Source organism: Mycteria americana, chromosome 13, assembly GCF_035582795.1.
Source record: "Mycteria americana isolate JAX WOST 10 ecotype Jacksonville Zoo and Gardens chromosome 13, USCA_MyAme_1.0, whole genome shotgun sequence".
Lineage (NCBI taxonomy): Eukaryota > Metazoa > Chordata > Aves > Ciconiiformes > Ciconiidae > Mycteria > Mycteria americana.
Window position 1 is genome coordinate 6,270,848 of NC_134377.1, and position 27,921 is coordinate 6,298,768.

General features: G+C 49.6%; 1 protein-coding gene across 2 annotated transcripts; it reads left to right on the forward strand.

Annotated features, from left to right (window-relative positions):
- Positions 1 to 871: 871 nt before the first annotated feature.
- On the forward strand, positions 872 to 27,880 carry CABP1 (calcium binding protein 1). Of its 2 annotated transcripts, XM_075516064.1 has the most exons (7): positions 14,210 to 14,254; positions 18,960 to 19,136; positions 22,795 to 22,825; positions 23,510 to 23,653; positions 24,938 to 25,047; positions 25,457 to 25,604; positions 27,392 to 27,880. In XM_075516064.1, exons 1-7 carry the CDS (start codon positions 14,210 to 14,212, stop codon positions 27,415 to 27,417), a joined length of 681 nt encoding a protein of 226 aa, XP_075372179.1. In that variant the 3' UTR covers positions 27,418 to 27,880. The 2 variants fall into 2 exon arrangements, with proteins under 2 accessions (XP_075372178.1, XP_075372179.1); XM_075516063.1 differs by lacking the exons at positions 14,210 to 14,254; positions 18,960 to 19,136 and adding an exon at positions 872 to 1,474.
- Positions 27,881 to 27,921: the final 41 nt, after the last annotated feature.

The window sequence follows — 27,921 nt, forward strand, 5'->3', positions numbered from 1 at the left end:
TCAAAACTTCCCCTGTGGGCTCTGCCAGGCAGGTGGCGGCTGGGCGCCCAACTTCCTCTGCCGAACTTTGGGAAATCTGGGATTTGCATTAAGGCTCTGAATCCTCTCAGTTGTAACGAGGAGACCTATAGGTGCTGACCTATAGAGACGGTATCCGCCGCGGTCCCGTTTCGGCAGGCTGAGCACCCAGGCGGAGCGCTCAGGTGGGCCCCGGCCCCCGCAGCGCGCTGGCTCCCGGCGCCGGAGCGGAGGGACCTTCCGAGGGGCACGCGTGGGGGCAGGTGGGTCACCGCGCGGGGCAGGGGTGCTCGCCTTCCGCCTCTGCCCTCGGAGGCACGAAGCTCCTTCCCCGGGAGGCGCGGGCGCCGCGGGGTCAGGCCTCCCCCCGGGACGCCGCCCCCGCCCTCCCCGTCCGCGCCGCCGCCGGGGGCGATGCTCCCGCGGCTCCGGCCCGCCGCCGCGCCGGGGGGCTGCGGCCCTGCCGTCCCCCTCCCCGCCGGGCCCGGGGCCGCCGGGCCCTGCCCGCCCGCCGCGCTGCGGGAGCGCCGCCCGCCGCCGCCCGCACCCCCTCGGCGGCGCCGCTTCGCCTGCCGGCGCGCCCCGGCCTGAGCCTGAGCCGGCCCCGGCCCCGGCGGGGGGAGGCCCCGGCTCACCTGGAGAGGCGGCGGCGCGGGGGGAGCCCCGGCGGGGGACGGTGCCCGCCAGCCCCCGCCGGAGCGCCCCTTCCGCGGCCTTTGTCTGCGCTGTCACATGGGCCGCGGTGCGGGATTTAAGCGGGTCTCCGCAGGACATGCCGTGAGCGGCGCGCCGCAGCCCTGCCCGCAGCGGCAGCGCTCCGCCCGGCCGGGGATGCGGCTCTAGCGGCCCCGCGATGAGCGGCTCCTCCATGGCGAAAAGCGAGTCCCGCACTTCGCTGCTGAAGGCGGCGGGGAGCCGGAGGGCGGCGGGCGCCCAGCCCCAGCCCCGCGGCAGCCGCGCCTGGGACGGCAGAGGACAAGGCGGGCAGGCGGGGAGGGAGCAGAGCCAGGAGCCGCTCCCCGGGGAGCCCAGTGCCCGCAGGCCGCTCTGCCACCCGGGCGCCCGGGAGGACGGAGCGAGGGGCGCGGGGAAGCTGTCACATGGACGGGGGGAGAGCCAGCCGGAGCCGGCGGAAGGAGGTCCAAGGAGAGGCAGCGGCAAGGAGCCGGTGCGGACATCCAGGCACCACCACCACCTCCCGCCGCACGCCAGCCACGGTCACCCCCAGGACCAGCATCAGCTCTCAGACAGGGATGGGGAGGAGGCAGAGGAGGACTTTTTCTTCAGTCACAGGCAGAGGTCCAGCAGAGAGTCCCTAAAGCTCTCGGAAGGCGCTTCGCCTCTGTCCAAATCCAGCAGCAAGTGCTCCACCAAGTCCAGCGGCAGCGATCGGTCGGTGGAAGCGGACCCCCTTTTCCACCAGCTGCACCCCATGCTCAACTCGGTCTTCGGCCAGGTAAGGGGCACAGCGCCCCTCGCCCCCTCCCTGCCTCCCCTCCCTCCCCGCCTGCCCTCCGCGCCCCCTCCTCCTGCCCGCGCTCGGACCTTCGGCTCCGCGTTCCGGAGCCTCCGGGCGCAGCCCGCAGCTGTAAATGCACTGCTTCCTGGCCGCCCCTGCCGAACTTCTCCCGGCGCTGCGGCACCGCCGGCGCGCTGCGGGCCGGCACCGAGGAGGGCTCCGCGCCGGGGAGGGGGCGCGGGTCGCAGCCGCCCGCAGCCCCGGCCGGGCGCAGCGCAGGGCGCTCTCGGTGGTGCCGGCGGGGGAAGGGCCGGTGCTTTCCCTGTCGCCGGGGGAAGTTGTGGCTCTGCCTGCTGAGGGTGAGAGTCGGGGAAGCGGATTTTTAAAATGTATTTACTTATTAGATTCCATCTCTCTGGCTCCCCGCCTTGCTTTGCTGTATTTGTTTACATCTCCTTATGGTACATTTCTGTACAATCGGCATATGAATCATTTCTGATGGCAGAAGCTGTCAGGAGAAGGTAGTGGGGAGGACGACAAAAAAAATCCTGACCCAATTCCGAAGCCTTCCCAGTCACTATGTTAGGATGGAACAGATGCTTTCGGTGTTTGCAAGCGCTTTCGGTACAAAGCTGTCCCTTTTAGCTGCTTCTGGTAGTGAAATTACCCAACAGGGCTACCCTCTAAAAATGAAAAGGCAGAGGGAGACTGGCTCGAAATTTTCTTTTAGAGCCATTTAGGGATGTTACTGGGAGATGTAATCTCCAGGAAGATTAATGTAACCGCAATCTCCCAGAAGTACAATTATAGGTATAAGCCAGTAGCCTGGGCGGCTAAGTTCCAGCCCTGGAAGTGATTGATTAAACCAGAATTATGATTTATGGGGTTTGTTGTCGTTGGGTCTTTTTTTTTTTTTTTTTTTAAAGCAGGTTTGGGAGGCTTTGCAGGGTGCCCTTTCAAATTAAGTTTATGGAGAGAATGAGAAGAATTTTCGTAATTGGGTGGAAGGAGGTGATACGCCCGTATCTGTTTAATCTGGTGTCAGGAAGTGTTGTCTACTTTTGTTCATCTTGACTTCTCCAGAGAAAAATCAAACCACATCTGTTCTCCTCAACAATTCTGCATCCTCACTGACAGTCTGTTATTTATGAATGTTACGGTTGTGTTTAATGCGGAACGAGTATTACCTTCCCTGTGCCAATGGTGTACCAGAAGTCTAGATGAAAATTTTGTAGTAGCAAATAAGGAAGGGCCTGGCGAGCGGCTTGGTGCTCAACCAGGTTACAAAAAGCAATATTCCGGCACCAGGCTTTGAAATCTGTGGGCTCAGCTCTGACTTGTGCTGTCCCTGTAGTTCTGAGGAAAGTGAAGACGTATCTGAGAACAGATTTTAAGTCTATGGAGCTGTATGTCCCCAAAGCGTCAGAAATACAAACAAATCCATGCTAGAGCTTCCACTCACAGAAAGCTCTCTGGTTTTGAACTCAATCCGTACCCGAATGGCATCTTTATTTTACCTGCTTCGCTGCTTGCATTCCAGTCTCGTAAGACACTTCTGAAAGCCATAAACTTAGCAACGTTTAATTGCAGTGTTGACAGATACAATTCTAGTTTTCATCCTTTCACTGGGTACATTGCACCAGTGCTTATAAACAAACACCAACATCTTTCTTTTAGAGCGTAATATTATTTATTCCCATTTCTCTCTGTATTCATCTCTCACTTGCTATGTTTGAAGTAACTATGAGAGAACGACCATCTAGTGGAGATTTTAGGACTGGCTTTTAGGATTGGGCTGTACAGGGGATTTGTGGATACAAGAAGGGTAACTATAATGTGGGATATACAAAGAGCTGGTTACAGGAAGAGAGATGTGAAGATCTTTTTGCAGTGATATCAAAATCCTGGGATGAATAAAGGCCCAAGGATAAGAACTGTGGAAATTCTGTCATGGAACTGAATGACGGAAATTTTGTTTCTGTGAGTAAAGAAACAAATGCTAAGCATTGTGTAAAAATGTGAGTAACGTTTTGAGACAGGCAAGGACTTAAATCTGCAGGAGCCCAAGTTCCAGCCTGGGCTAAGGCAGGGTCACAGGTACAGACCTGTCCAGGATTGCAGTATAAGGCTGCAGGTGCTGTAACACCAGTCTGCTCCACATTGTAATTAGAAGAGAGCAACAGCTCAGCAGACAATTTATTTAATACAAGAACTTCTCTCCAGCCCACACAGCCCACTGTGAAACAGTTAAAACAGTAATTTTGCAGTACGTAGAAGGAGAGGAGCACAGCGATGCATATCTGCAGCAGCAGAGCACTGTGGTCCAGTGGCACCAGTATACCTTGTCCCGGCTCTACAGATGTGGAACACCACCCTGTTGTTCCACAGTGGTGCAGTGATGTGGTCGCAGATGCAGACGCTACAGTGGTACAATCAGATATGCAGAAAAGATTGCAGGGATGACTTCACGGAGGATGTAATTATTGCAGTAACAGCAAAAAGGAGCAGCCCAGGACTACAGGGCTGTGTCTGAGGGAGACAGATTTGTAGCTGTGCAGAAAAAAAGACGGAGTGAAGGCAGAAGTGCTGTGTTTATATAACCAGTACAGCAATATAGTGCACTGTGGGTGTGTACTCCAGGAGAATGCTAAGATACTGCCAGGATACAGGATGCAGTGATATTTTATTAATTAGGCTCATGCTATATTGGTGCAGTGATGTTCTAATATAATAAAGCAATAATACTCTTTTAGGGCATTTTACCATGTTGTAATTGAGTGGTACATGAATTAACAAATGTAGGGTAGTGTAATGATTTATTAGTGTAAGCCAGGATGTCATCTTAGTCTAATGACATGTTTGCACACTGGGTCGGCAAGGCAGCTGCAGAAAAGCACTCTGCTGTGGAGTTTATACCAGGTTAGCACGCAGTGTCGCACAGCACTGACTGCCTGGAGAACACAGCACTGACAACGCAGTGGTGTGGTAACGCAATCCTGTGGCAGAACAGAGATGTGATACTGGTGCCATGCGGTAGGAGTTTGGCAGTGCACGGGTGTGATAATTGTGTAGTGCTGTAGCCTGACAGAAGAGTTTTAGCAGTCTAATGATGTAGTAATACAATATTCCAGACGGGAGCTATTCTATACAGCAGTGATTACTTCTGGTGTGATATTAGTAAAGGGCTGTCCTGATCTGACAGCACCATCCCGCTGTACCAGAAGGCAGCCAGTGCGATGTTGCCACCGTTGCCACAGTTTTGGAAGCATGGCTGTGAGTTACCACGAGGGCAACTCCACAGACTGACACGGTGACAGAAGTGCAGCGTGAGTACGGGCTGGTTATACTACGCATGTGCTAGTGAGGCAGCAGTGTTTTAAAGTGGCCCTGCAGCAGTGGTAGCTCAGTGCAATGTGAGAGCAGTGCAGTGACTCACAGGTGTAGTTGGCAGGAGATGCATGTGGGATATTGCAGCAAAGTGGGAAAGTGGCGAGAAAAGGGAGCGTGGGGAGGGCGTTTCATAAAATTTTGGCCTGGTAACAGGATAGTGATGGAGTGGCCAAGTGGTAAAGGAGTGTCATGGAGCAAAAAGGAGCATGCTATCACCCCTGCAGAGCAGTATAGCATGATGGTCCTATAGCGCCTATAGTGTGGCTACAGGACACAGTTTAGCAACAGTGCAGTATCGAGCATTTGCACATCCATAACAGCAGAGGAGCAGTGATTCCCTCGGCAGCCGGGATGGCGGTGAGGTGGCAGCCTGGCAGCAGGACAGAGTTTATTGATGTGACAACAGTAGCAACAGCAGCACAGAGACCGGGACAGCAGTGCAGTGGCAGCAGGGACCGCGATGCAACAGTTTTGTGGCAGCAGGACTCCCAGGGCAGCGGTGATGCGGCAGCTTGGCACCGGGCTTGCGGCACAGCGCTGTATGGGTACTGCGGCACAGAAACCCGCCAGTTCTCCTTGCTTCATTCTTCCTGTGCCACAGCGTTGGCCTAGCTGGCACCTTTAAGAAGAGCTTTTTCCGGGCCTTTGCTATGCAATATTAATTTGCAAGTGATCCTGCCATGTGAGACCTGACCATTTTCAGAGCCGTTTAGCTTTCACGCCCTGCCTGACTGTTAAATTTTTCAGTGAAGTGATTCCCCAACAGTTTTCTGTCAATTGCCTCTGGTAGCATGGGGATCAGAGGGGTCAAACAATGCCATAGGGAATCATTAAATATTTACAGGCTTCTGCTGTTAGCACTGTGGCCAAAGGGGCTTTTGTATTTCTATTTGTACAGGGAGTTAAAAGCCTCTCCTATCTGCACCGTCTCCCATTCCTGCTTTAATGTCAGCATCCACATTACCATTAAAATAGGGAAGGAATCTTTCTGCGTTTCCTGTATCATTTTCCTTTTCTTGTCCTGCTCCATCTTCCTTTACTCATGGGCTTTAGTTCTTCTTAACAGGTCTTAATGGACCTTACAGCTAACCGGGATGACAGAATTGGCCCCGTTTTGGGGCAGGATGTGTCCCCAGGCTGCCTGTGTGGGAAGCAGGTGTCAAGAACATTCTCCTCTAAACCAGCCGGGAGCGGGTAGGGAAAAAGTGCCTTGTCCACCCTCTCACCCTTCTGGTCTCCTAATCCGCAGGATGACCTTGTTCCCTCCAATGGCTTCAGCTTCAGCTGATTCTAACGGGAGTTTTGCCCAAGAGCAGGGCAAGTTGCTGCATCAGGACCATGCTTGGAGCTCTGCCAGCGGAGAGCCGGGGAGCCCCGGCCAGCCCAGCCAAGGGAGAGTGGTTAATAGCATAGTACTGGAAGTCATCAGTTGCCCCCGTGTATTAGCGAGGGAGGCTGCAGCGTGTTGGGCTGTGCTGGAGCGGTGACGCCAGCGACGGAAACTTTCGGGTGTCATGCTGTGGGATGGCAAAGGTGAAGGTGAAAGGTCTGGGTGTGCAGGTGCTCGTGTGCTGTGTTGTACCGTGCTGTAAGGCAGGTGAAGCAGCGGCGTGTCACAGCTTGTGGCAAACTGAGGACAATCTCTAACAGCTACTCATTTACCATGTTAAATCCACACAGTAATTTGGGGTGAACAGACTTCTTCTGGCTCAAAATGACCAACTGCCATAGTGATGCTGATCCCATTACGTAGTCTTAGCTCGCTGGTACGGAGGGTGGGTGCACGGGTTGGGAGGGAAAAAACCCAGAAGAAACACCGCATCCTCCCCCGACTTTTTCTCCTCTTTTCACGGCACCTCTGAAGGCTTGTTCCGGCCCCAGCAGGGTCCTCAAAGGCCGCGGAGAGGGAAGGGTGTCCCCGGGGCCGCAGGGGACACTCCTGCAGCCGCCGGTACGCCCCGAGCTGCAGCCCTGCCCGGCCGGGTGCTGAGGCGGCCGGGCCCGCCGGGGCTGCCCGGTAAAGGCCGCTGCGGGCGGCAGTTCACAGCCCTTTTCTCCGCTGCGGGGCGCGGGGGACCCTCCCGCGGGGCCCCCCCCGGACAGCGGGGCAGCAGCGGCTCCGCCTGGTGGGCCCCGGCCCCGGCCCCGGCCCCGGCCCCGGCCCCGGCCCCGGCCCTGGCGCGCTCGGCGGCCCCAGGGCGCCCCCTGCTGCGGGCGGCGCCGCGCGGCCCGGCCGGCTCCTCCCGCGGGGCCCCTTCGCCGGCCGGCGGGCCCGGCTCGGCACAGGCACGGCGCGCCCTGGGCACCCCGGGCCTGCCCGTGCCGCCGGGGCTTGGCCGCTGCCCCGTCGCCGGGCCGCCCGGTGGGTGTGTCAGACCCGGGGAGAGCCCCGTGGTTCCCGTCACGTAGGCGAGAGCCGGTCCGGGCGTCCTGCTGATCGCCAGGCGTGTATTCGCAGGGGTCCGGGTACCGGCGTGGGGCTCGTGTGGCCTCCGTGCTTCCATCCCTGCATGTGTTGGCACAGCCCATGTCCATGCATGTAGCCTGACATAAAAAGCCTTCGTATACATGTCTTGCCTGTATACACACAGCCCGTACGTGTGCAGCCTCTGCTAAGTCTTCTCTGTGGCTATGCAACAATCTCTGTATATGTGTATGCATTCCTGTGCTGAAAAATGATCGGCGTATGTGTACAACCCTGCCTGCTGACACCCGCCATACCTTCCAAGGTACGTCTCACCTGTTTTCTGTATGTAACGGACACAGACGCAGAAAAACATTGTTCCACTTGAGCACATCCACTCAGCTCCCCCCTTGCTCAGCTTGGAGAAAAATTTATCACATTTATTGCTTGTAAAGAGCTTGAAGGATGGGAGCCAGACGTACAGAATCACTGAGGGGCAATGGATAAGCTTCCTGCCTGCAGTGGGTTTGCCAGCAAACATTAATCTTTGTCAGTGATTTACTTTTTAAACAAATCTGTTTTAAAAGGATATGGAAAGACATCAAAACAAAACCAAGCTAAAAGAACATTCATTAAATATTCCGTTCATGAAATATACAGCAGCATGATCTAATGCACTGAAATACACAAACCTTCTGGTTAGATTCAGCTTATTATTGAAAGATTTTATTCTCTCAAAAGATAAATTAATCATCATTTAAAATAGTCCACTGCGCATTCCTTCAACCTATACCGCCTTGATTTTTGTTTCATGTAATATTGGGTTTAAATAAAGTGTCAGGGAAGAGTTTAGCTTTAGATGTAGTGTCCGGGCTGCAGGTTTGTCAGCTGAATTAGCTGTGGTTCTTTGTAGCAGCCCAGCTTCAGTAACTGTTTTTCCCTGATGAGTCCATGAGTGGTATTGATTTCCAATAACAAGCAGCTATATGGTGTACATCCAGTAAAAGATGCCTAGCTAACTTTGGGCTCTCTTTCAATAATCCTCTGACATTCCTGTGACCTTAGAGAGCAACAGCAGTGCCCATGAACTTGAGTAATCCTCCAATTTCAATCAAATGCCCTGCTTAGAAATAAAGACAAACAGCTGTCGTAGCTTGTATGGTCATATTTAGTTTTCTAGTAGCTTTCTGCACCAGCATAAGACCATGAACTCAACACTATCTATGAATGAAGTGGTTAGCAATATTCTAATATTTCTTCCACCCATTCCTCCCCTAGAGTACTTTGCACCTTGCAACCGTCTTTGGAAAGAATACATAGCATTGCTTCATCCCACACAGATGAAATACATTCTCTGCTCTTGGAAGGAAACAGGCAACCGTGTAACACTGTAAGGCATCGTGTCACAATGGCTGAAGGCAGGAAGTAGAAAACTGCCAGCAACCCCCCTGCATTCTGCTGAAATCATGCAAAAAGGGTTTAGGTAGTTTGTGACCAGCTGTGTTGAGATGTAGCCAGAGATCTCATACTGGGATACGCAGTTTGATCCTTCTAAAGGTGCTGTCAGATCTGTACTCAAAATAGAAGTGAGGCAGACCTCAGTTTTATAGTGGCTTATCTCATGTAATGCTACAGGTTGGTTTGGAGTATTTGGTTAGTATTGGTTCCCAGGCCTCTGCTCACCTAATAATCAGCCACGCTTTCTGTAGCACCTCAGTGTGCCAGCCAAATACTGACCCCCTGTCCCTTTTACTTTGAAAGAGGTGAGGGAGCCAGGGCAGAATTAGCTGCTTTTGCAGTAGTCCCAGGTGGACAAAGAGTGATTCACAATTCTTGTACTCCTGAGCAAAGGGAAGGGACCGTGTAAGTTCTGTTTTAAACAATCTTTGTACTGCGTATACATGGCAAATTGTCACAGCAGCTTCTGGGCTGTCAAGCTTGTACTTGTCTTTTTGTAGCCCATTGATGATCTTGAAAGCAGAGAATATCCACAACACATTGTGCTCTGGCCAACACATCTCCTGTGCAGGGACTTGGAAGTTGGCCTAGTGCAAAATACGTGGACCAGATCTGCATGGAAGGTGTCAGGAGATGGCACATTCCCATATCTTTTCATCTAACGCAGAATAAAGCTAGCTAATTACAGACAAAGCTGTTCTAAACAGAAGTTGACAGTCCAGGCTTTGTGCCCTTGAGAGGGATGGAAATATCCTTGGTCTTTTTAATAACCTTTCTATTGTTTGTGATTGAATATGATCCAATTGCTCTAATGGAGGAGAATATTATGCACAGCATGACTCAGCAACACTTTCTTCCTGGAACAGCTGACAGCAAAGAAAGTTCCCAAACTCTCTGCAGAAATATTCCTCCCCCCAGACGAGGATCTGGACTGCATCTGCCAATACCTGCTGGTGCCTACCCTTGAGATGGACCTGTACTTGTCTGACTGGAATATGGAACCATCCAAGGTTCATTTGAGGTTAGAAGACACATCTCAATGTGCAGCAAAAGGACTCTGGAGCCCGACACAGAAGAAGAGAGGGAAGCCAGTTGCAGAAGTTCGGAATGCCTGTGCATGTTCCAGTGGTCAGGAGCTTTGAAATGAGGCCCTTGACAGCACTGGCAACGGGAGGATGTTAACAATTCCAAATGCTTAGGCTCAACTGAGGTCATCCAGTAAACAAGACTGGGTTGTTTCTTGTAAAATACAGATCTATAGCCACTAGCTAAAGGGTGGTTGGGAGCAGATTTGAAAGCTACTAATCAATATGTGCATTCGCCACTCTGTGATAGGAAAAAAAAGACCAAAAATTCTTGCCCTGTTAGGATAAATTAAATAAGGTGGCATATTTTAAAATACTAAATCTTCAAAGCATGCAATGGGCTTTTAGGTAAAACTATGGACTTCAGTGAAAAGATGCTAGGAATGAGTTTTCCCTGCTTTACTATATAGTCCCCTCAGAGATTAACCCCCCTGCCTACTCACATTGCCCTGTTGCAGTGTTTGTGTTGTGTTAAGAACAACTATCTGATATAATGTTCCAACAAGTGAAAGACCGTGCACTGAAATGGGCCTGGCATCTGAACAGTCTCCCTGTACAAATCCATACTGCCACTGGAAATTTTTGCCAAGCAAAGCTACAGTCTGATAAGTGATCCCAAGTTTTGTTCTTCCTGTTGTGGCTGTTGGGTATTTGCTGCCACTGGATAAAGTTTTTGGCAGCTACCAAGTGATTAGCTATGGTGGGATCCAACATTTTCCTATGGAATGAGCATTTCTGCCAAAGGTGCCAGCCCAAAGCACAGCACTGCTGCTTTTTAAAGAATCCAGACATATTAAACCACCTAAATCACTCCCTGTTCAATGCCAAGTCACCCAGCCTCCTCCCTGCTCTGTGCTCAGGTCAGTCAATGTGCCAAATGCTTCTTTCCCGTGAGCTGAGACCTCGCTCTGTGCCAAACCACATCCACTGAGGTCTCTGCTCTCCACCTTGGACCTCATGGGACAGGAAGGGATGTGGGCCCATAGGCAAGGCTCGCATTTCACAAAGTTCCTACCGATTTTTAGAAAGTTTATAACAGAGCCCCAGACCTTAAAAGAACAGTGTGATTGCCACAAAGAACAGTGTGGGAAAACCAGTATACATGCATGTGCAGCCCTCCCACACGCATACTGACTACCCCAGATATAGGCATACCCACAGATCAGCACCTACACACAAATGTTTTTGACACACTTATTCTCAGCATCCTGTTCTCTTACAGCAGCCTCAGTTGGAGGAAGGGGGAAAATATGTTCCTTCTAACCTAATCTTCTAATGACCTTTCTGCCAGCTCCACTTTCCTGCCTGTCTGTAAGCTGCCCATGGTCATGATGGGAACAAGATCCCAATGTAGAGGGTGATTTTCCTCCTCAGAGGTCAGCAGGGTCTGTCTGCTAGATTGCGATGTGCTGCCCAATTGCTCTTAAGAGATTCAGGGTAAATAAGGAGATAAGAAAATTGTTTACAATCTCTTCTCTTGGGCCCCTTGCAGCTCTGCCAGAGTTCTTGCAGAGTCGAAGGACTGTGACTGTGCTGCAAACCTGGTGCAAGTGGGCTCCCATTGCCTCTTCCCTTCCTAGATTGCAAACTCCCTGCCAAGCCTGGCAGCAGGTCTCAGCCTTCTCACTCTGCCCTGCACGTTTCCTATAGCTGCCTGCAACTGCAGGGAAGAAAAGCAGGAGAGCAGGCAAACAGGGCAGCATGCCATGGTGGCTGGCTCCAAATGCTCTGGTACAAGCTAATATTTAGAGGGTGACCATCTCAACTTCTGTTGAGAGGCTTTTAGAGCTCTGTAAGACACACTCAATGGCTGTCTTCCAAAGCTGTCCCGTGGCAGTCTGGGGGCTGTGATGGATTCTCCTGGCAGGAGACGCCGGACTCCCTTGCTCCGCTCCCTTTCTCCAGCAGGATGTGGGAGACAGGCACTTTTCAATTGCAGGGCGTACCTGGCCTCCATGCTGCCTGTCAAGGGGAGATTCATTAGCAGCAGGGAGCTGATTCTCTCTCCTCTCTGCTCTGGAATTGGAGTCGTTTGTCTCAGGAAGGAGCCCAGGCGCCTCACTTGATGTGTGGCAGCTTCTGCTCAAGGGAGACAAGCACTTGGTCAATAAACAAGGAGCCTGGGGAATGGCTCCAGCTGACAGAGGACATTATTAACGACCACCACTTTGGCCGAGGGTAGATCAGCCTCCCATTAGATGCTTTAAGAGGGGAAAGAGAAATAGAGCTAAAGATGTCAGCCTTGAGAGGAGCTGGGAGTTTCAGCATCCTCCCGCAGAATCCCCCACTGCGAGGCCCAGGGCTGGCACAGCCCCCAAGGAGTGACTGCATATTTCCCCAGTGTCAGGCGTCTTCCAACTGTGACAGCAGGAGACAGGCCCAGCTCAGGAACAGTTTCGCTTCCCAGCCCACCATAGGTGGGCTCTGTTATGGAGGTCTTCCAGACCAGAGCTGCCCCATCCCCTCTGTCCCTCTCTCTGTCTGCCCTGGGTACAAGGGGTGTCTTCCAGTATCTGCTACTGCAGCTTCTTGCTTTGGAGGGCCCGTGGACCTTTGTGCAGCTCCTTCCCAGGCCATGCAGTGAAGAAGGCTTTGAGGGGATCTGAGAGGAGGCTGTTCCACTGCCTTCACTCTTGGGAAGTGGTTAGTACAAGGAAGAGCAAGAAACACCATCATGCATGGCCGTGCACTTCTGTCTACGACTAGAACTGGAGAAGCTGTCAACTCTTGTCATGGTTGGACTCCTAAACTCATCTCCTCAGGTGGAAGAAGCCTCTAAGCTCTAAAGCAACTGTTGATTCACCTTACAATCATACTTAATTTGCCACAGCATCATCAGGGTGGAAGCAGAGAAATCCCTGCTTTGTTGTGACATTGATAGTTCGTCCTTCTCTGTCCTACAGCCCTAGAGTTGCCAGGAGAGCGAGTGCTTGGCTCCTGCACAAAAAAGCATGTGGTGCAAGTACTCAGCCCATGGGTTAGGTCTTTGTAGAGCCTTTTGTTTGGAACCACACTTGCAAAGAAAGTTGTGAAATCTTTCAGCTGAACACCTGAGTGTCCAACCAGCCTGCTGCATAGACAGGGTGTAGGATCAGTGTCATCTTGGTCTTCACAGTTCTTGAAGGAAGTAGTTCTTCATGTCATAGCTTCTTATCACTGCAGAGTTGCAGCTGTGGTGGCTTCATAGCTAAGGGTGCATTCACTATCCTGTTCAGATCCTGTTGCCTGGGTGTGATGGTGAGTTTTTTATGCAATTTAAATCTCTTTTCAGACTGAATTCTCTTATGCTCAGCCTGACATCAGAGGAAAATGTATTGGGGACTCATCCCTTTTCTTTCAGAGATTATTCTGTTGCCACAACAGGCCTAAAGTCCAGAGTTCAGAGCTGGCTCTAGGTTTAGCAGCCTCTTATTTATTCCAGGACTTGGGTGCTTGGAAATGGAATGGATGGATCTGATGTCCAAATTCTTTGCTCCACATTATCTAGCCTGGGGCTGTTCAGATTTAGGATTCAGGTGTGAGCCCATCTTTGGCAGACTTGCGCAGGTAAACCGCCAGTTGATTTCTACTTGCAGAAAGCAGGAAAAACTTTACCACAAGACTGGCTCAAGGTCTCTCCCTTGTGGTTAAAAATTACTATCCGGGGGCTGAGAGTGTTGTAGGGTCCCTGGGCTGCTGCCTCCAGGCTTGCTTCCACTGTGGCAGGAAAAGAATGAGGGACTTAGAGGTCTGCTGGTATTTATAAGCTGAAACAGGTCCCACCCAGATAAATGGTCCATTTCTGCTCCGAAACGAGCTCTGGACCCTGCTCCAAGCCCCTAAGTGGATTGCCTTCTGGCCAGCCTAGCTCTCTGGTGATTGAAAAGCCAAGAGGAGTTAGAAGGGGGGTGGGTAGGGGTGCGATGTTCAGAGGCTGTGTGGACCCAAACTAGCTGGATTCACTGAACTCATCACTGAAATCACTTCTTGCGGTGCCTCTCCGTTTTAATTCTCCCTGAATCAGCCCTCTCCCATGAGTGAAACAATCTTGCCTGCAGATTGAGGGGGGGTGGGAGGGATTTGAACATTAATCTGATGTAGATTATACATCCGCCTCCCTCTCTCTCCCCTTCTCACTCTCTCTCCCTCTCTCTCCCTCTCTTTCTGTCTGTTTCTCTCCCCTCCCTCTCCTTCCTGCTTCATCTCTTCAAGAAAGTGAACATAAAGTAAAAACACGGAGAGAGAGAGGCAGAGAGAGAAAAAGCTCCCTGAAGAGGGAAGCCCCAGCAGCCAGTAGCTGTTTGGATTTGCCTGGCGCTGCCTTTCTTGCTTTGCTCCCAAGGAATACCTTTAATGGGATCAATTGCTTCAGTTCCTTTATAACCAAGTCCACCGGAAAGGCAGACTCAACATATTATGGGCAACTGTGTGAAGTCTCCACTGAGAAACCTCTCAAAAAAGGTATGTTCCCTGAATCAAAGTGCGTTGTGCGTTTCCAGCCCTGCTTCTTGGGATGGGTGACGTCGTGGGCAGATGGGAATGGGAGGTGGGAGAAACATAGAGATGTGTGCGAAAGGTTCAGCTCTCTTCACCAGTCTTTTTTTGTAAGAGCTGCTCGTGCAAGTGCAGCCGTTAGAGCCCAGCATGCTGGGTGCCACAGCATGTGTGTAAATAAACGTGTCTGTATGCATGCACATGAGCAGGCTTGTGTCCTGCTCCGTGTGTGTGTGTATAGCTGTCCTCCGGGTACGTGCAAGGTTGTGCTTGTCGATGTGCACAGTATGCGGGCACACATCTTCTGTACGGGCATCTTAATGTATGTGTATATGTGTGAGTTCGTGTGTGTGTGTGCATGTGCTTCAGTTAAGAGGTGTCTGCATGAGTCTAGTCATGTGTGTCATTTCTGTAGGGACTTATATTCATGTACATGTGAATGGGCATGTATCTGTATGTATTCCTGTTGGTGTGTAAGAATATGCACACCTAATGAGCCCATCTGAAGTATGTGTGTGTCCTACGTACGCATCCTGAGGTGCGTAAGCAGGCATGCAATGTTTGTTGTGAGTGTAGAGGGGGGGAATGTGTGCACATCGCACATGCATCCCTGCTTGTATGGTGCTCTGTGTGTGTGTATACCTGCTGGTGGATGTCCTCCCAGAAGTCTGTATGTAGACATGCGTCTATTTTTATGTATACCCATCCTTGCATATGCACACATCTAGTTTTGTTGGTATGCGTTCGGGTACAAAAGCATGTTTTTCCCTGTGATCTGTTTGTCCATGCCTCTGTGAGTGGATACACTGGGCCCTGGCTGTGTGTTCATGCATCATGTCGCATGTCAGCACGGCCCATATGTCTACATGCTTGGGCCCAGCTGGACTTCATCTGTGAGCTGCCATGTGTATCTGTTAGGCTTCAACCCGTGGTCTGCTCTGTGCTGAGGTTTTACAGTGATCCCAGGATGAATTAGATTCAGGAACGATTCTGCTGTTAGGGACTAGATTGAAATGGGAACGACGTGCCCCAGAAATATTTCTTGTTTGACTGAGGAAGGTCTTGCAGCACTGTGTACCTGTCAGCAGCACGGTTCTCACTTAGCATTGCTGCAAATCTAATAACTCAGCAAAAAGCTATGCAATTCACTCCTCGTAAATGAAAAGGTTATGCTAAGCATCCGAAGTATTGCAATGAGGAGCTACCTCTGTGGAGACCTTGCCGACAGCGAAATGCCACTGCCATCAGGATGCTCCACCCAGGAGACCTTGCCACCCGGAAAAGCTCCCCTGGGAGGGAGCTGCTGGGGAGAGGACCTCCCTAGCAGGGAGTTTCTTCTGGCCAGAGATTTGCCTCTTCTGTGTAGAAACACAGTATGCTGCTTATGTTGGCTGCTGTAAACAAAGCCAATAATGGCACAGTGCTGCTGCGGGGGGGCTGGGATACACGAGGAGGGAATTCATCACCAAGCAGTTAGGCAGTGCTGAGACCAGCCCCTAGGTCAGGGTGACCTTCAGGGAGAGGCAGAAGTAGTTGAGGTTTACCCAAATGTTGCACATATGAAAAACCAACTTGGTTGCTTGTAGGTCGCCTCCAACTTGCAATAAAAGGAGTTTGGCTGCAGCTGTGCTCAACATGATCAAGGCGATTGCAATTAAAGTCTGACGTGTGGCCAGGCTGCTTGAATCAAAATGGATTCAAGAACTTAGAAGCTCTGTGTCGTCAGTCTTTTAGGTAATTTATGCTTTCATTCCTAAAAGCTGCTTTGAATAATGCACTTTGTGCCTAGTTAGAAGGCCTGGGATGGCAGGACTAAAGAGAGAAAATTGCAAAGCTGAATTAGAGAATTTCTCAGACGTCGCTCCAGCTAGCCATGAATTAAGGTTTCGGGCACTCATCCTGACAGGTCCTGGGGCTCTGCCGTTCTTTTGATCACGACACACATGATTATAGTGGAGACTTTACAGATCAGTCTTAACATTGCACAACTTCACTTGGCTGTTTTATGATCCTGGTCTTTTTTCTCAGATGTTACCTTGGGCAAACTCATTTTGCTGAAATGGTAAAGAGGAGGGACTATAGACAACGTGTGTGAAAGCTGCTCTTGGGTGACAGACTGTTCTCTTGAATACATGATTTCAACCCAAAATTTGGGAGTCCCTCCCAGGCATCGGCTGGCTTGGTCTGGAACTGGCTGACACGGAGGTACCTTGCCTGTTTTGGTGGCAATGCTCAGGCTTTGTCTCCACAACGTCTGTTGTTGGCAGCTTCACTTTCCCACTGCCACAGCGTCCCCCCGGTGATCCCAGCGGCCAGCCTGGCTGCCTTTCCCTCTGAGAGGCACTGCAGTCAGGATGAAGAGGCCCCTCTGGGCTTGCTGCGCCTCAAAGTCCCTCTGACACCCAGTCGGGAAAATGAGGTGAATCCTGTTGTGCTTCTGCTGTGCAGAAAGGGAAAGCTTTGGCATCCAGGTCCCTCGCTTTGCCACCCTTCACCATCACTACAGCCACCTCTAGATCAGCCCAGTCTCTTCCCTCTCCACAGTCTGCTGGTCTGACAGTGAAGGGCCGGACTCAGCGTAGTGGTCCTTTGCTTGGGGAAGGGACAGGGAAAGCCTGAGCTCCCCAGTCCTGCCCTTGCGTTTTCCTTGTTGTGCACGCTGCTGTTTTCCCTGTAATGGGTGGCTGACGTTGCTTTGCTCCGTACCCATATCACAGCTCCCTTTCTGGCTCTGCTGGGATGTAGGAGGAATGTGGTGGAGGGAACTTGTGGGGATACTTGCAGGAGAAACCTGGGGGGCTGCTGGCAGAGGGAACATCGAATGCCATAAATCCTGCCTGCAGCAGCAGAGCAGGGCAGGGATCCCCTGTCGGGGTCTTGCTAAGGCATGCACCTTGTCGTCCTGGCACTGCGTCGGGCTGTCTGGTCAGGATCCTTGGTGGCTCTTGGCAACTGTTTCGTCAAACTGGCAATCTCTATCTGCACAGGAAAATAATGGGATGACCGTTCTGTGGTACTGCTCTGAGGCTTGGTAATAAACTCTATTGACTGGAAGGGTCAGCAAACAAAGGTTAGGGGCTGTGGGGCCTTTGATCTTTCACATGGCTTCACTGGAATTAAACACAGAACTGATGTGGGCTATTTTAAGTGATTCATATTATTTGGTATATTAAACTGAAAAATGTGCCAGGAAATAAAGCTGGTAATTTTGAAAGTACATTGCACTGATATCACGAAGCTATGCAGTTCAACACAGATGCCTTGACATTTAGCTGAGCTAGTAATATGCCATTTGTGGACGGATGCTCATCTTTCAGGTTTTTAAGGACAAGTGTCCTATGTGTCAGATCTAATCAGAGATAGATTTCTTCCTCATCCATGACTGCAACAAAAATGCTTTTCTGCTTCATCATTTTCTTTCTCCATGGCTTGCTTTTTGAGTTGTTTTTGTTTTGGTGCTTGATATTCACATGACATTATATATGAGCAGATTGGTGTAAGACTGTGTACAAAAATGCGAACTACAAACCATGTGTGCAATATAATAAGACATGGCAGACACAGCAAGTAGGTACAATAGACTCGGACAAGTATGAATGGGGCGTGTGTGTGTATCTGGTCTTTTAGCCTGAAAAAGCACCTCAGGCTTTAAGGAAAGGGTTAATAGAGACAATGACAATTGACAGAGCTTCTCTGATCCCCCCTGGGAACACTGGCTGTAAAAGTAGAATAATTCCTGAAGAGGAATCTGATGTATGATTAATGTTTATTCTATAAAACCAAGGGTCCTGTGGGTTGTGCTGGCTTTTTATAGCTGCATGGGAATATCAGGATAAGACTTTTCTTGCAGAGCCAGGGAAATGCATTTCTATAAAAGGAAAGCAGTGCCTCCTTATAAAATCCAGTGCTGGATTCTGTTCTGGAGCCTGAGCTTCGCAGGACGTGTGCACTTAGGAAAATGTGCAAATGCAAACAGACAAAAATGTTGTGCCTGTGCCTGATCTCCACTTTGGGACTGTCAGTGATTAGAAGAGGCCAGTGCAGTAACTGCCTGAGACCCTGAGGAGGTAACTAATTAGAAGTGGCACAGGGAGTCTGAGCCTGCGGTTGGCAGAGCCACCTGATGCTGTAAACGGCCTTCTAATAATATTATAAAGCGTGTGATGCTGTGTTGCTGAAATGTAATGCGGAGTCTAACGCAGGGTCTTTGTGCCAGCTCTGCCTGGTCTCCTGGGGATGCCTTGGCCGACACAGCTCTGCCTGCAGCTTTGCCCTGGGCACAGGCTGGCACATGTACTGTTAGGCTGGGGTGTGCTCGCCCTTTGCAGCTCATTCAAGGGATTGTTAACTCTGGGGCTGATAGTGGGAGCGTGGCCCTTTGGGCTGTGTCTGGGTAGATGTGAGCAGTGCTGAGAGTTTGATGTCGTTTCAAAGCGAAATTCTCCTGGTTGGTTGTACTTCTGTCAGCTTTTGAACATGAACTCCTGGACTTACTGCTTCTGTACAAATCCTAATAGGCTGGTGGGGGGTACGCAGCGTGGACCAGATGAAGGAAATTTAGCAATAATGTCTCTGCGAGGTGGTTCAGTAAAACTTCAGAGGAACGCCTGGGCGAGACGGGGAGGTAACACCCTCTGTTGTGTTGTTTGCTTGCTGCTGGTTGGCTGGGAAGATCCGCCATGAGGAGAAGACGTGCTATAAGGCTGTCCAGACGAGCGAAGAGGGGCCATCGGCTTGCGAGTACCAGGGTCCGCTCATGGTGCTGGCCCAGAACTGCGCCGTCATGCACAACCTGCTGGGGCCAGCATGCATCTTCCTGAGGAAGGGCTTCGCAGAAAACAGGCAGCCTGTACGTAAGTTACACCCAGCCGGGCGAGACACGCACAAAGCCATGTGGATGTGAGCCGGGGATGCAGGGCTGCCCGCATGCTCCGTCTGCGTGGAGCTCTGTAACCCCTGGCCCTGGGTTTCGAGCATCCCGGCTCCAGCTCCAAGTGCAAATACAATCACAAGGCAAATGTCTAACCCAAAGGATGTGCAGAGATACCCCCGTGCATAAACACCAAGAAAGGAGGATTCTAAAAATGCAGCTATGGAAGATAGATCCAAGCCTGCACTCAAGTAGGCATAATCATATGGACTCAGGAGAAGGACTTAGGACTTCAGGACTTACATAATCGTGTGGACTCAGGAGGAGTCCAGTGTTCAAAGCTGTTATTCCAGCAAGACATCCACATCTCGTTCCCAGAGGTTCAGATTAGCATTTAAAGGCCTAAATAGCCACTTAAATGCAAATCAGGGCATCCATATTGGGAACAAGCTGTCCCACAGAGATGCCCATATTTGATACTGTTCCTATCAGCTCACAGGGAGCACACTAGTACCAGCAGAAATAAGCATGCATCTGCCTCCTCACAGATACCCAAACACAATCTCTTACACGCTATCATACACAGCCCGACACTGCAGCAATCCCAGCCAAATAAACCAAAGAACATCAGTCTGTCCTCATATTTGCAAATAGTGCCAGACTACCAAATGCTATTACTCATGCACACAGAGATAAATAGCAAAACTACATACGTCCATCCCCAGTCACACCTATTTGTAACTGTGTGTTCATATGCATCTAATGTATGCATTTATATACAAAAAATAAAAATATGTGTTTGTATGTAAATTCAAATGTATATACCTGGACGTGTTAAATATACAGAAATACGCACCCCAGTATTGTATCTTTACAAGAAGTAAAACATATTTTTGCACATAAACATTCCTACAATAACATGAATTTAAAGACATACACAAACATATTATTAACACACTTTTTATGGATACGTATGAGTGAATATGTGCATTGTCAGATATTCACCCAGTGCATTCCATGTTCTTCTGGTGAAACAAAGCTCACCCCAGTTACCTGAGACTCAGAGCTTTCTTGCCTGTGTAAGAAATCTCTGTCTTACTTGTGTGTTAATATGGTTATCTACAGCTGTAGGAGACACCTAGATCTTCATCTCTGAAACCTCTTCTTCAAGCAACAATCCAAAAAAAGAGTCATTATTTGTCATTATTTATCAAATAGCTTTTGTTCTTCCTAACCTTCAGCCGCTAAGTGATCATATATTCCTTGGGCCAGTTCACTAAAACACAAAACGTGATATACTCACACAAGCACAGAGCTACGCAGCATAGGAGATAGGTCCAGCTCCCTAGTGGAAGGCACACAGCTGGACAGGTATCCATCCTGTTTAGGCCCTGGAAACTCACAGCACCATAAGGAGTTTCCAAAATAGGATTAGTGATGTCTCTAACTACCCTGATGTAGAATAAGTGCATCTGATAAACAGCTTTACTTTTACTGACTCTCTAGACCAACAGGATTTATTGTGCATAGAACAGAAATAAATGAGGGTAAGACCATTATGTATAATGGACTCTCTGAGGGTCACCTCTGCTCATATCCAGGATCTAAACTCTCTGAATAGTTTTATTCCTCTTTCCATATGTTCTCCAAAAGCTTTAGAGTGATTCAGCCCATTTCGTCCCAAGCAATTTTCCTCCTTTATCATTTTAGGGGATCTTCTTTCAAATTTAAAACAGAAAACCTCTTCATGACGTTAGTTATCACTTGAGTCAGATTTTTGGAGGGACGTAAACCCTCCCCCTCCTTTTGCATTCGCAGTCTGTGGCTCTCTGATGGTAGAATCTGCATGTGCAAAGATATGCTCAGAGCCCTGCAAACGCAAATGCCTTGGTGTGCAAAATTAGAGCCAGTGCTGAAGCCCCCGTTTCTGACATGTGTCAGTCATGTCGGGTGCGACGTGGTCTTCAGTGAGTGAGGAGGAAGATGGTCTTGTGATGACTGTGCTGGAGGAAGGCCTGGGTCCTACCCCAGCCACTCTCACAAGACAGCAGTTACCACGGGTGAGTCACGGCACCCTTTGCGCCGTGGCAGTGGTAATCATACCCCTGCATCTGCTGCTGTGCCGAGCCAGCTGTCGGCACACAGCAGTATCTCCAGGGATTAATGTTTGTGAGCTCTGCGATGAGGTGCACAAGGTGTTGGCACTGATTATGGCTGGTTTTCATCTGCTATTTTATCTAAGGCAGGAGGGCAATAATGTCTCCTGCATCCGGTCTAAGGAGTTTGAATTGTTTTATTACTTGGTGTTGATGAAAGCAGAACAAATGGGATGACATGTTTGAAAATACCAGGTCTGTGAAGGATGAAACGGCAGAGCCAGCGTGCTCCGACAGTTCCATCCAGCACAGAGATGCCTCTGGGAAGGTTATGAGTGGCAAGCTGGTCATTTCTCTGGCACAGCCCACTTCTGCACAGACGTAAACCAGTGTGTGTCCTAGTTTGCTATGCACTCTGAGCAGCTGCCATTAGAGTTTCCAGAGGAGCCTGTGGTTAAATAGCAAAGGATCATCCTTCTCAAACTGATCAAGGGCACCGCCTCCAGGGACGTGTGGTGAGGCTGGAGGACACCTGGAAGGCAAGGAGAAACTCCCCATGGTTGAGGGGAAAAGCTGAGAGTGAGACGACAAAAGAGATCGTGTTTCTGTGTTTCCAAATTCTCAGATGTTTTGGATTTGCCTGGGAGCCATGAGAGGAATTAGAAAGGGCATTTAAACCAGAAAGCAGTGCATTTCCATGCTCATCTCTTCTTCCTGGTGCAGTGTTGGAATTTTCCTATACTCTTTTATATCCTTCCCCTTCTTCCAAGAAATTCAAATTGGATGTTTGAAGTTGCAGTGTTTCCTGAACATGGTGAATCCTTGTCCTGTTTTGTTTGTAGATGACCTTGATGATGTATATGTTATGTGTCTGCCTTCATGCCTGGTTTCAAAATGCTTGTATATGGAGTTGAGGCTGGGGGGAAGGGGGAAGTTCCTACCTTTTTGTGGGGACTGACTGTAGGAGATGGCGCTGGGACGTGGCTGTCGCTGTCCTGCCAGAGGACAGGGATCAAGCAGTGATCCAAGCAGACGATGGTATAGACTTGCTGGTTACAGGGACTGCTTCCAGCTGTTTTGGTCTGGCTGTGTCAGTGGGAGCTGCGGTAGGAGATACCATCAGAGCTCTAGAGGAGATCATAACTCCTGCAGGGACAGTCTCTGCTCCAGGACTTGGTGCTGGGGAATGATGTAGGAGCTTCATGAAGGTGCTCATAGTATCATCAGGTGGGGAGGCCACATGTACTGCTGTGCTGGCCCAGGTCTCTTCTATTTTGGGGGAGCACCTGTCATCGCCCTGTCCAGCAGATGAGAGGGAGAGGGGCTTCCACAGAAAAGTGTGCAGGCTAACACCCCTCCCGTTGGGGAGGAGAGCTGGGAAGCCTTGCTAGACAGTAGATGGTATTAAACATGTCATCACCTTCTTGTTTCTTCTCTCACTTTCTGGCTTGTCCCAGAACTGTTTGCACCAACAAGTGCTATTCTGAAACTGTGTTTATGGCAAGCAAACGGCTTTAACATAGTATGTTCTCTTTTTGCAGGATAGAGAACTGCGTCCAGAAGAAATTGAAGGTAAAATTTGTCGCTCCTTCTGTGTCACCTTTCTCCCTGCCCAGTGAAAACCTACTGGCTGGCCATTCCAGGTTGGCCCCCATGGGGTAAAATAATTTGGGGCAAATCAAGGGAGATGATTACTGGAATAATTCCTGGAAACTGCAGCAAAAGAAATAATATGTAGAACTGCAAGAGTGCTGACTGTGAAGGAATTTGCATCCATTCCAGCTTCGTCAGGGTGGGAGGATAAGTAAAGTAATGGGATATTGGCTGTCAGGGAACTGCTGTCCACCCCAGCTCCCACAGAAAGTGTTGTAGAGCACGATACAATAGTATGGCTCCAGGGAAGCTGTTTTACCTGCTAATCCCTACAGTGAGGGCTATATAACATAGTGCAGGGGTAACAGCTGGGAAAACTTAGTAGTTTCAGTTTCTTTAGGGAGTGCAGTTTAGCAATGATCAGGTTGTGACACTTGTAGTCCAAGCAAGCTTTTGTGTAAGGAATGGGTCAGCAGTGCTGCTGATAGAAGAGCTTAATATTGCTCCAGTCATTGCCTCTTTGCAGGGAGATCTGCTGGGAAGATATGGAGTATCTTAGGGAGTCTGGCCTCATAAAGTGCTGCTGATTCTGGGGAGGTTTCTTGGAAAAGGTATTTCAAGCTGTCACTGACAATATTGTTCTTTTTGGATCCACTCCCACAGAATTAAGAGAAGCCTTTAAGGAGTTTGATAAAGACAAGGATGGGTTTATTAACTGCAGGGACCTGGGGAACTGCATGCGAACCATGGGCTACATGCCTACTGAAATGGAGCTAATAGAGCTCTCCCAGCAGATCAACATGAACCGTGAGTAATATCCACATAGCTATACCTCCCTGTTGCTGCTGTGCCCTGCATCACTGCCTCGGGCTCTCTCAGTCTCCTGCTGTCCCTTTTCCTTTGGATTTTTCCCCCCTCTCCTTTTGGTTCTCATTTTCACTCCCTATCATCTCTCCTGTTTGTTTGTGGTCCCTAGAAGTTGATGCCTTTGTTTTTTGCTTATCAAAGGGACTGTGTGGACTGTGCGGACTGTGCTGTATGGGAACAGTGAGTGGAAGGGTTGTCCTTCGTGCTTATGCTGTCAGGTATAAAACTGCCCTGGATGTGGGCAGTTAGACATCGGTGCACAGGTTGTGGGTGTTGTCATATCAAAGCTGTTGTCAGATGGTGTCAGACTGAAGAAAGAGCCTGGGAAGATGGAGATGCTTTGGTCAGATGGGTGATGGATGGGCTGTTCACTCTGTGGTGGTTGTTTGTGGATCTGCTGTGTGCCTGGGGATGGGCTGCAAGCGAGCTGTGCTGGCAGTGCCAGATAGGAGCATCTGCTGGAGTCATAGAAAAATGTGACAAATGTGTCCGATTCACTGTAACTGTGTTTGTGTCCCTTGTCTTTCACCATGATTTTTTGTTGCCTCTTGTCTGTGGCAGTGCAGGGTATTACCCTCAGCCAGGTGGGAAAAAGGATATTTAGTGCATGTTATTTCTGACACATGATGATGTAAAAAGGACAAGTTACTTGGTCAAGGGAAGGAAAACAGTTGTGACATACGCAACCAGTCACACACAAAAGCAGCGGATAACCCTGGCACACAAGTGCTTAGGAATTTGAGAGTGTTACTGTCACCGTTCAGATAGGGGACAAACAAGAAAAAGGACTAACACGATGAATAAACAGTTGGACATACATTAGCCACTGCTAATAGAACAAGACTCCACCACTGCTGCAGGGCACTGCCCAGGCCATGCAGGAACATCATGCTGTGCCCTTGCCGTACCCCTTGGCATGGCAGAGGGTTGCTATAAGCACTAGAATGATCAAGCCTCTAATACCTAGTACGTGATGCCATAAGGATGTGACAGTCCATGGCAGCCTAAGATAGAATAGCTTGGGCTCATTCCGCCTAGCCCACAATCCAGAAAATACAAAGACAGTGTAAAACTACCTCTGCTTTTCCTTCTGCTGTCCTGCACCTTCTGTGCTTTGCTTCCTGGAGAACCAAGCCCTCTCTGGGGCACACAGAAGTGCAAAGTGAGAGCTGCGCTTGGCTAACGTATGGAGTGCTTACACACAATCTTTCATCTTGTCCCAAGTGGGTGGCCATGTGGATTTTGAAGATTTTGTTGAGCTGATGGGACCAAAGCTGCTAGCAGAAACTGCAGACATGATTGGTGTAAAAGAGCTCCGTGATGCCTTCAGAGAGGTGAGTGCTCCCTACCGCGTGCCCCCCAAAGAGGTGAGCAACAGGAGACAGGAAAAAGAGAAAACCCACTGGGGAAGAGAAGAGGAGGAGGAGAGAGCAGCACAGTGGAAGACAGAGGAAGAGCCAAGCCAGGCATGAATCACGTGAGGAGCAGAGAAAGTCACTAAGATAAGGGAACCCTTGAGGCAAGGAAGAGGAAAGCTGGTGCAGACACAGCAGTTACGAGGGGTTTCTGAGGAGAAAAGACAGACTGGGTCCAAAAGGCACCCTGAGGAGAAAAAGGAGGGACATGAAAGGAATGCAGGAAAAATAGGGCACTCAGGAGCAGGACAATACAAAATGCAACCTAGAGCAAGATCCGTTTCCATTAACTGTATTTTCCCTGCTGGTATTTTTCATGTACTTGCAGTTTGACACCAATGGTGATGGGGAGATCAGCACCAGTGAGCTGCGAGAAGCCATGAAGAAGCTTCTAGGGCAGCAGGTGGGCCATCGGGATATTGAAGAGATCATCCGGGACGTGGACCTGAACGGAGATGGGCGTGTTGATTTCGAAGGTGAGAAGGAATGAACGCTCCCTGTCCATCTGCTCTGGTGTGAGTCAGAGTTTCAGCTCAGAGGCGGAAGCGGAAGGGAAGATTTGCGTGCTCAGGGCCCAGGTATCTGAAATATGGAGAAAAAATCAAACAAGATTTTTTTTTCCTAGTCTGCTGAGGAAAGTGAAGAACATTGGCCCACACAGGAAAATTCTCAGCTGAAGTGTTCATTTGTGTATCATCTCTTGCTGTATCTCAGTTTCAATTGGGTCTCCATAACTCTGTCATGGTAAGAGATATGTCTTGTCACAGAGAAGCAGATACTGGTGCACACATGCTGTGCCAGCCTTCTTTTTATGGGGCATTTTCCTTTCTGTTAAATCTATTGCAAGAGCTGTGAGGAGGCTGGATTGGTTTGGAGAATGCATTGCACCTTCCATTTCCTCTGGCTCACCTTGTTATCTGGGTTTAAAGAGAATTTGTTTCTGTGCCTTTATGCCAGAAGATGGTCGCGTGCCAGATGTGCTCACTAGGACTGCAGATATCTGATCTAGAGGTGTCATGTTAAATCCTAGAGATAATTATTTTCTTCTCCCACTTTTCATGCCAGAAGGACTTGGAAAAATAAGAGTGGTTAGGCTACTATCCTAGCCATTAGCCATGGCAGGAGCAATATTAATAGAGCTCAGGGTTTCTGGCAAGGGAACCAGTTGATATCAGACAGCTAAGCGGATATAAGAGCTGGAAGGTGTGAGAGCATGGCAGGCTGCTTGTTTTCCTAATGCAAATCCAGATGTCCCTTTGCAGTGAGGGTGAAGCACGGAACTACAGAATTAAAATAAAATTGATGTAATTTTTTTGGTTCAGAGGTATTCGTGGTTTTCCTACATGACAAGGAGTCTCAGTCCTCAGGATTACTGAAGCTTCTGAAGGCTTTGAAAATGCTAAAAAACTAGAAGTGTCTCCCTAGAAAGTATTTGGTAGCTGCAGTTGTTCTAATGCACTGGCTGATTACATGACAGTAGCTCTCCTTGTTTCCCACAGCTAAATTATGTTAGACAGCTAAAATACATGAAATGCTATCCCAGTATCATTTTCTCTGTGAGTTACTGCTTTCATTGTCAAAGGACAGCTCCATCAATGGAAAATGAGAAGTCAAGGGGGTAATTTCCACTGCCCTCCTCTTTGCAGAGTTATTAGTTCCTCAGCAATTCAAGTGCAGAATGAAAATACATTTATATTTGATGGCATTTACACTCAATTTGCACAATTGTAATGGACTTCACAAGCTGCAGGGTAGTGAAGAAATAGATCCAGGGTATCCTTACAGTTAACCTGTATCTTTAAAAACAAGTCCATCATAGTAAACTTTTCTCTACAAAAATGCTGGTACCTACCAAAACACCAGTGCTTTCCCACACTGGTGTCTCTGTGAAGTGGCAAGCTAACTAAGAAATCATACTGTGTTCCCAAAACTATAAATCAAGGTTCCCTGAAGTTACAGTGAAGGGAGACAACACTTGCTGTAGTGTCTCCCAAGGAGTTGCTTGTGCAAACAAGACTGGCTGGGAAGGAGTCCGAGGCAATGAATTGACCCGCTAGTGGGATCATATCACCATATCTAATTCAAGGAGTAAAGCCCATTTTGTGTGAGCTCTCCAGGGCCAGTCATGGAGCGGCACAGACCTGCTGGCACTGTGTGGACTCTCGGTTTCACCCTGGCTGCATGCTATCTCCAGGGAATGAGAGCTGAGTTGGGAACCGTGGATGCCTTCTGCTTCAGGGCTGTCTTTTTTTGTTGGTTGCAGAGTTTGTTCGCATGATGTCCCGTTGAAGATTATTCTCAGCTAAAGAAGAATCAGCACCTTAGAGAGGGCAGAAGAGGACCTAGATGGAGCATCTAGCCCCGATGTTCCCACATGAAGGTTTATCGGCTGGCTGCAACTGGGACATTGCAAGATGACCTGCTGCTCCTCCCTCATGGTGGTCCCCATGCCCCTCCACCCTTTCACACTGTGAAAGACTTGCAACTTCCTACAACTGGAACCATTCCTTGGAGATGATTGCAGGAAACTGCAGAGCCAGGACTTGCCATGATGCTTTCATGGGATATTTGCAACTTTAGACTCCTCCTCCCCAGCTTTATTCTCCCACCAGCTGCTGCAAAGCAAGAGCAGGAGAAATCCTCTTGGCTTGGTGGATGAGAGCAAAGCCATTGGGACTGGTGGCAGCCTCAGGGCGTGCTCTGCACTTCTTGGTTTCCCTTGGTGAACCGTGTCTGTGTTTGCTGTCTGTGTGTGTGTGTCTATCTGTGTGGAGTTATTTATGCTTCCCCGGC

Coding starts and splice junctions, on each gene's coding strand:
- CABP1 (XM_075516063.1), top strand. CDS start 872: ATGAGCGGCTCCTCCATGGCGAAAAGCGAGTCCCGCACTTCGCTGCTG. Junction 23,654..24,937: donor CCAGCAGATCAACATGAACC/GTGAGTAATATC, acceptor TCTTGTCCCAAG/TGGGTGGCCATGTGGATTTT. Junction 25,048..25,456: donor TCCGTGATGCCTTCAGAGAG/GTGAGTGCTCCC, acceptor ATGTACTTGCAG/TTTGACACCAATGGTGATGG.